This window comes from Penaeus chinensis, chromosome 31, assembly GCF_019202785.1.
Source record: "Penaeus chinensis breed Huanghai No. 1 chromosome 31, ASM1920278v2, whole genome shotgun sequence".
NCBI lineage: Eukaryota > Metazoa > Arthropoda > Malacostraca > Decapoda > Penaeidae > Penaeus > Penaeus chinensis.
The window spans coordinates 11,872,762-11,881,449 of NC_061849.1; the positions used below are offsets into that span (position 1 = coordinate 11,872,762).

Genomic DNA, 8,688 nt, shown 5'->3' on the forward strand with positions numbered 1-8,688 from the left:
TATATATTGCTGTCATAGTCATCTAGAATATTTAAAATTGATTCAGTCCATATAGAAAAAAGGGAAAGATGATTCAATTCCCCTTACACTTGGCCCAAGGAACTGCCTAAAAAATATTAGAAAGTATTAATTGTAAAGTGTATTAAAAATTTTGTTTAATGTTTTTTAAAGGTAGTTTTGTGTATGAAATTCGTTTTTCTTTTTTCTTTTTAAACACAAAATTGAAAGGAAAAAGGATCATGAAAAGTAGGGTTCAGGATCTTCATGAAAGTCCTCCATAGAGGAAATTTTTCTGTAATGTTATTTTAGAGGCATATGAATTCTGATTGTAATTTCTCCACAGGTGCCGCATTTTTGGCGATTACAACAACATACACAAGAAGTGGCTCTGGCTTTGTATCCCCAAGTGCATCAGCAAAAGCAGGTGTTGAAACTCTGACTAGGTAAATCTTCATGTTCTTTTTTTTTTTATTAATTAATTCATTAATATTTTTTTGGTAAGATTTTGAGCCTTTGTTTAAATAGTACAGTAAATAAAGAATAAGAGAATGAAGGTGACGTATTTCATTGCTTACTTTGAGTCTTTAATCCAGATAGGTTTGAGTCTCACCTACTTACCATACTTCTGCCACAGCCAGTATTCTTGTTCCAAAGGCAAACCTGAAAGCATTCAGTTAATGATGTGAGGAATTGTCTTGACTAACAAAATTCAAAGAATTAGGGATGGAATTGCAAGATCTGAAGAATGTTTCCTGTCAGCATGCAAGTGAAGTAGAGTTGTATATGGTTATTGGAAAATAGATATTAAGATCCTTGAGTTTCAGGGATTAATTTAACTATAAACATTGATGTTATTTTGAAAGGTCACTTGCGGCAGAGTGGGGCCGTTATGGATTACGTTTCAACTGCATTGCCCCAGGCCCTATTGAGACGGAGGGTGCATTCAGCCGTCTGGACCCAACTGGCTCTTTTACCCAGATTGCACATGAACGCATCCCAGCTGGACGTTTAGGAGAAGTGGAGGAGTTGGCAAACCTAGCAACTTACCTTGTGTCTGATTATTCTACTTGGCTGAGTGGAGAGGTAAGGCTTTGTTGATGCATATATAATGTGACTTTGGAGGTAAGTATATAAGTAAAGAATATAAGTAGAGATTGATTATGACAGAATAGACATTGATTTATAGATGCATAGATTGTAAGTTGCATGCTAACATGGAAAGTTGGGAATAATTAGATTGTTTAGTAATTAGACATGAAATAGACTATAGACAGTATATGAAGCTCACATGTTAATGCAAGCTCTAGAGGAAAATATAAAAAATCATAAGTATTTTTTTTTTTTCTTTTTGTACTTCCACACAATATGGTAATCTGTATTTTTTTGCTTAAATAACTTGCCCTTTTATTATATACAGGAAATGAGTTCATATGTTCTCTTAACTATAACTTTGGAGCTGGACAATCTGACAATTATGCAGTTAAACTTTGTTTTACTCTCGCATGGATAGTGTAGTCCACCAGTTCAAAAAATCTTTTCCATCATATGTACATTATAGCCACACAGTCAACATCATACAATACATATTGCAGTTCATCCTGTGAAGAGAAGAAAATAATAAAGTATATGTATGGATCATAGCCTGAATTTGCAACTGAAAATCCCAAGTCAACCCCACTCTGTTTACACCCATTACACTATGAAATAGTCCAAGGTTGTTTCAAAATCATAGACTAGTTTCTTTAGATACGTAACAATAAGCTAAGACCATTTACTCATCTTAGCCTTCCTGAACCCCCATTACCAGGGTGCTCTTAAGAACGTATTATCATGGAACACAAGATTTCTAAGAAATTCCCAATTTAATTAATTTTCTGTACAGCTACATGTGCCAACAAGAAATGAGACATTGAAAATACATCCCTTTTGGCAGTGATATTACACCAACTCAAATATTACAGACCATAGCTCTGGACGGTGGCAGTTTTCGATTGGCATCAGGAGAATTCAACGGTCTTATGTATATGTCGTCAGAACAGTGGGATAAGACAGAGGAAAGGATTCGAAAAACCACAAGCAAAGACAAGGCTATGAGGAAGGCTAAATTGTGAAGTGATCTATTCATTCAGGATATTGGGTACTGAACCTTGTCTTTAGATTTATTGATAATGATAAATGATTGTTAAAAATAGGTTTATTAATGTGGGCAGGTGGATGTTGTCTATATGGACTTTGTGCATATATATATATATATATATATATATATATATATATATATATATATATATATATATATATATATATATATATATATTATATGCATGCATGCCCATAATCAATAGGTTTATGTCTGGATATTCATATATAAGGGAGACAACAGATGGATAATATTAATGGTAGTGCTTGTAGTAGTACATAGTAGTAGTAGTAGTAGAGGTAGTTTTGACTGTAGTGTTGTAGTTATGCAAGTAAACTATTTTATTAATTTTGGTGGCTGATGCTTTAAGTTCATCACTTACTGTTCCTAAGAATGTTACCAGTGTCTGATGCTATTATCATACTTTATATATTAGCAATTAAACTATGTAGAAACTTTTTTATTTTAATTTTTTTCCCTTTTATTCTTCAGTCTCTTGGATTTGACGGAGGAGAATATCGCAACATGGCTGGCCAGTTCAACATGTTAAGACAGGTAACACCAGAAATGTGGGATATGATGGAAAAAATGATTCGAGCAGGTAGCAAGAAGCAAAAGCAATAAAGTGGACATGAATTGGAAGGGCAGAGAACCTTATAGTCTTCTCTTTTTTTATCTAAAGGGATTATATGTATTTGAAATCTTTAAAGAAATGTTAAAATAGCTTTATTAAAAGGGTTGAAATAATTTTAAGACATTTCCTTATCTTTGTATAAAGAAATGGTCTTTGCCACCAGTTACTCACAAATAATATATGTAAATATGTAATGAATTATTGTGTAAAAATACAAAAATGCATTTATATATATCATGTAGGTATATTTTGATAAATCAACTTTCAATTCACCACCTTCTAATAAATTCATACTGATTGTATAATAAACCATAAAAAAAAACTTCTGCATCCTTATTTCACCTGAGTGATAGATTTCATTCTTGGTTTGTAAAAACAAAAACACATCTGATAGTATGGGAAAATAATACATAAAAAACATATCTTGCATATCTGAGGTAAGTTGCTAAAAAAATATGTGTATTATACCTGTCTTTCTCTTATATTTTTTAATGATATCTATGTGATAATTAAGGAGAAACCTCCAAAATAATTAGGAGAAACTTCTCTCTTTTTTCTTTAATCATGGATGTAGTCTTGATCTTTATCATTGTCCTAGTCTAGTTTGGGGTAGCATTTGCTGATGTTTCCAAAAAAAAATATTATTGAATTTTGAAAGGTATTATTTATGAGCTGTGACTCATAGGAAAAACCTCCCTCCTAATCCCTTGCTCGTTGTTGCCGAGGGGAGCATTGGAGAAGAAGAATGGGGCTCAATGTAGGGATCACCCCTACCTTGGACCTCCGCCCTCGCCTCAACGAATTTTACACAGTCGTTTTTTTTTCTCCCCCTTTTCTTTCCTTCTCTTCTTAATCATCCCCTTCTTTTATCCACTTCCAAAGGTGCAAGAGCTATGCTGAAAGAATGAAAGGTTGGCTTTGTGTCAGTCATCAACAGGAGCCATAGGCACGGTAATTCATTGGTTACATATCTGGTCCTTCCTCCCAATCCCTTGCTCGTTTCTGTGGTGAGGGACCTAAGGGGTAAACTGTTTCTTCTCTTCATTTATCTCGGGCTCACCATGGCCAGTAATGAAGATTTCTACCCTTATTAGGGGCTTGCCCCTTAATCAACTAGCCTATCTAAATTTGATTTCATTGGTTTCCCGACCCCGGCCTCTCCTTTGACCACGGCTCTACTAATACCCCCTCCTCGATGTTTACGTAAACTCCATCCATTCTGAATCATCCACCCTGCAACTTCAGAATATACCCCTTCCTCTCTGCAAACATCCTCCACTCCTTCTACTGCACAGTCTTCTTCATGGTCTACCCCCACCCCCTTATTACTACTATTCATCCTTATTGTACGTTCCACCGACAGTACTATCTCTCTTTATACCACCCCGTCTCCCTCCCTTCTACTGCTTCCCCCTCTACAAATGCTGGGCCAGTCGTTTCGATTATTCACGCCTCGTCAGTTACATCTGAGTCCCAAGCTCGTGCACTATACCCTGACAGCTCTCACTGGCAAACCTATCCCTGCCCAACCTCACTTAATACTTTTACCAGAACTGTTTCCGTGTATCCGACTGACTGTCTTGACAAAGACTGGTCAGACTGTGAAAACGACTTGCTCGCATGCCTCGCTGACTATGATGCAGTAGTAATCCAGTGCTATACTATTCCTCCCAGAGGCCAACAAATGTCCTACATCAATATTGCCAAGATCAATTTCCGTAGACATGACCTCCCCCATGAAGTTTATATTGGTGGAGTGTCCTGCCCTGTCCAACCATATCGACCTCTTCCCTGTCATGTCAGAAATGGTGGCGTTTTGGCAACCCAGCCAAACTATCGTTCCACAGCCCGCTGCCCTTTATGTGCCCGTGGTTGTGTCCCCCAATCCCTTGCTCGTTGTTGTCGGGGGGGGGGGGGGGGGTCGTTTCTTCATCCCCTTGTTCTGTCCACTTATCGTAATCGTTAACTCAGTTTTGCCGTATTTGCCATAATACTTTATCATAATGCTCTCTACTTCCTTAACTCCTTGCCCTTCTAACAACCTTTACCTTCAGTCCCCCTTCTCTACCCTTTTCACAACCATATTACCCTCTAGTATTGTTCAACCTGTAACTTTACCCTAATTATTAACTCATCCCTAACCCTTTCTACTAGTACCATATGACCTTTGATGTCATATGGCACTTCCTTACCTGTGGGTTTTGTCCCCAAGTCTCACGCTATCTCTATATTTTGAATAGCCGCTAATGACCTTAGATGTTGACACGGCAGAAAATTTAAATAAAAAAACTCGGCCCTCAACTCAACTAATTTTGCAGTCTTTTCTTCTGGCCTTCCTTGTTCGTTGTAGTCGTGGGGGCTTAGGGGTCGGAGACTGGGGCCCAATGTAAGGGTCATTCCTGCGTTGGACCTCAGCCCTCGCCTCAGCAAATTGTGCAGGGTTTTTCCCCTCTTTCCTTTTCCTCTTCCTTTCTCTTCCTCATCCCCTTCTTCTGTTCAGTTATCCATAATGTTAACTCATATTTACCCTTTTCGCCACAGAAAATGTTCAATAAATGAATAAAGAGAACTAGCTCAGAACTATAATCAGATATGACTTGAAGATTCAGTTGTTCTATCCGTAAGTAGTTTGAGCATGCAGAATGAGAAATAGATAATTTTAGAATCTGGAATTTTAAAATTTTGGCTTTTGTGAAATCAGTTGTACAATTTAACCTTGCGTTTTCAAATAATAGTACTGGGATTCATATAAAAAAAATACAAAGTTGCAACAGTTCATGGAGAACTTGTGTTGTGATCGGTTTGCATTTGGGGAAAAAGAAGATAATACATTCTTATCAAAGATTTCCCCACACATCACTAGATTAAAGAACTCCATTATTCTACATCCAGATTGTTACCTCAGTGGTATCATCAATTAATTGTTTGATGATCGACTGCTTTCTAGTAGAGGTTAAAGTAATTCTTCGGTATTTTTTGTAGGTTTACAACGGCCATCCCATCTTGCAATTACTATTCCAGCTTTCAGTTATCCACGCTGTATTATGCGTGAATCTCTTGTTATTTTCCATTGCATATGATATAAATGAAAGTATTGGTTATGTTATGACCGCACCCTCCCGAGATTACTATTACTCCAACCATTCCAAGGAAATTACAAATATCACCAAATGAACCAGAGATCTTCCTTCCCCAGTCCCACAATCCGATCGTCATATATCCATAACCGTCAACTATATTTCTAACTGTCTACTATATTTTTCTCTCATGGTAGCTTTTAAGAGCATGTAAACTATAAGTGTGTCCTGTTTATTAGTAAATAACAGGTATATGTTTTCACCAAAAAACAAAACCAGTTAGCTTGATGAAAAAAAAATATCTGTTTCAGATGCATAATTTCCAAATTTTGGAACTAGTGTCCATTATGAAACTGAGTATCCTTTTTCATATTACTAAACTACCTTATAGTTATGCACATAACAATGGCTACTGGTTAATGGTTAAAATAAGAATAAATATGCTAGACATCTAAAGACATGTAGCACTATAGGAAGGTATGGTAAATGGTAGTTGAAGGGCAGCTGAGTTAGTAGTTAGACGCTATACGTCAACAATCTATAGTAATATTGGAAAAGTTAAAGGTGGGTAAAGGAGTTGATGAGTGAATGGATTAAGGTAGGAGTAGGTAAGGGGGATTAGATCAAGTGAAGGAGAACAGTTTGTCAAAGCAGAAAGTGTGGGATTCCGTAAGGAAGTCTGATAGGTTGGGAGGTCGGTGAAAGAAGGATAGGTGGGGGAAAGCAGAGGTTGCATCAAAGTGTGGACAGGACAACAGAATACGTGGAACTGAAAGAGGGACAGTACATGGGGAACATAGGGGCGGATCAGAACGTAAGATCAGATAGGAGTGTGTTAGACGGGTGTGGCCAATATGTAAGCAAAATCTAATAGATTTATGGCGTGTGGATAGATAGAACAACTAGTTCTGAATCTTACAGACGAGGGGATTAGTCGAGTGCATATACTTTATGAAAGGTAATGAGTTACAGGAGGCAGTAAATATAGTGAAAGAGGAAGAAGAGACCGAGTGCATGTGTTTTAAGGCAAAAAGGAGTGCGTCCAGTTCTGCAGTAATGACTGGATTCAGGAGGGGGGGGGGGGATATGATTGAAAGTGCGAGTTGGGAAGGTTGCTGCGAAACCAACACCGGGAGTGGATTTGGAGCCATCAGTGTAAACATGAATACTGGGGGAATGAATGGAGTCATGGCCAAGGGAATGGGTAAGAAGGACAGAATGGGGGATATCTGATTTTGGTGGGTCAGGGAAGACAGAGGAGCAAATACGGAGGTAAGGTATAAGCCATGGGGAAACAGAATGGACAGCAAATGGAAGAGGTCGGAGATGGGGAAAAGGGGAATGGGAGAAGAGTGTATCCATGCAAATGTAAACGTGGAGAAGAAGCAAAGGTAGGAAGTAGGGATCGCGGGATAGGTAGTTTGGTGCGGGAAAATTGGTGGAATCGAGCATAGCATCGGAGAGAGAGAAGGGTACGGCGTCGAGAGAGAGATGGCTTGCCTGACTCAACCCACCTTGGGCTAAGCGAAGGTGGATTGTTTCAAGATGAGTAAGAAGGGAGGTTGAAGCAGAGGAGTATATATGGCATCTGTAATCAAGAGTGGAGAGGATCAAGGTAACATGAAGATGGAGGAGATTTTTGTGATCTGAGCCCCAGGATACTTGGGAAAGAGTGTGTAAGATTTGGAGGAAGGCGAGCTTTTTTTGTAAAAGATATATGGTCTCGCCTGGACAATTTGGAGTCAAAATAACACAAAGGAATCTGATAGAAGAGCGATATTGGAGTGAAGTGCCATATAAAAAGAGTGGAAGTTGGGGGCCTACACGTGCATGAGAGAAAAGGATGGGAAATATTTGGAGGTAGAAAAGCGAAAGCCATGGTTAGTGGATGTGCCAGAGGTGAGGGTGGTTAAATCATCAATATATAGTGATGACCGGGCCCCTGGTGGTAGAACTGATACCGTGTCACTAATAGCAAGAAGATGATGCTGAGCACACAGGCTGTGCGTTTTAAGCGAAGCGCTTTGGTGCAATCAGAGTTCCACCATGGAACACATTTGGTGGTATTAGGTAAAACATCACCAACTACGAGGAAAGGTATTTGGAGCTGGAAAATTACTCAACAAAGTCAATTGCGTGGGAAGGGGAGAAGTTGACTGATATAACTGTGATCCAGCGGCGAAGAAAGATGCAAATAACTATGCAAGGGAAAGTGGTTTGAAAGGGAGGTATAACATAAGGTGTCTTCTGATGGATAAGTATAGACGAGACATAAAGGGAGTGTGGGAAAAAGACAAAATGGTAACTGGGATTTGGTATAGGGTAAGAAAAGTCTCTTAGAGACAGATCACAAATGGATTATAAGAAGAAAGGATATGACGAAGGTCAGGTCTGTGAGTACGGAAACCGCGAATATTCCAAGGCAGGAGAACTATTGTCGAGTTGATCTACGAGTGAGAACGGTTGCAGTGCATGTTGGATAATTTGAAGGGGAAGGAGCTATGGGGTGAGATAAGGAATGAGAGGGGAGAGGTGGTGTAGTATCAGGAGGTGGAGGATGTGAGTAAGGGTATAGGTGTGACATAAGGGATTCACATATGAATCTAGGAGGGAGTAGAAGGGATAGTGGGAAATGAGGGAGGGTTAATGTAGGTGGGGCTAGAGCTGGGGGGATGGGGTGCGTTGGGAGGGAGTAGGAGGAGGATGTGTAGGGGGACTGTGAGTAGGAAGAGGATGGATATCGGCAGTCACTTTGAGTGTGAAGGAAGCAGGGGTTGTGGAATTTGAGGTTGGATGAGGGGTTTCGGAGTTGGGACTAGAGCATATAGTTATGAACATTT

At 39.0% G+C, this 8,688-nt stretch overlaps 1 protein-coding gene across 3 annotated transcripts in view; it reads left to right on the forward strand.

The window, feature by feature from the left end:
- LOC125041762 (2,4-dienoyl-CoA reductase [(3E)-enoyl-CoA-producing], mitochondrial-like) overlaps positions 1–2,885 on the forward strand; it is a 5,625-nt gene extending 2,740 nt beyond the window's left edge. Inside the window, exons 5-8 of one of the 3 annotated variants that reach the window (XM_047637023.1) lie at positions 344–443; positions 864–1,083; positions 1,962–2,020; positions 2,689–2,885. In XM_047637023.1, coding sequence (XP_047492979.1) covers positions 344–443; positions 864–1,083; positions 1,962–2,020; positions 2,689–2,761 — 452 coding nt within the window. In that variant the 3' untranslated portion in view covers positions 2,762–2,885. Of the gene's footprint in view, positions 1–343; positions 444–863; positions 1,084–1,961; positions 2,138–2,629 lie in introns of all 3 variants that reach the window. The other 2 variants (XM_047637021.1, XM_047637022.1) reach the window with 2 other exon arrangements.
- Positions 2,886–8,688: the final 5,803 nt, after the last annotated feature.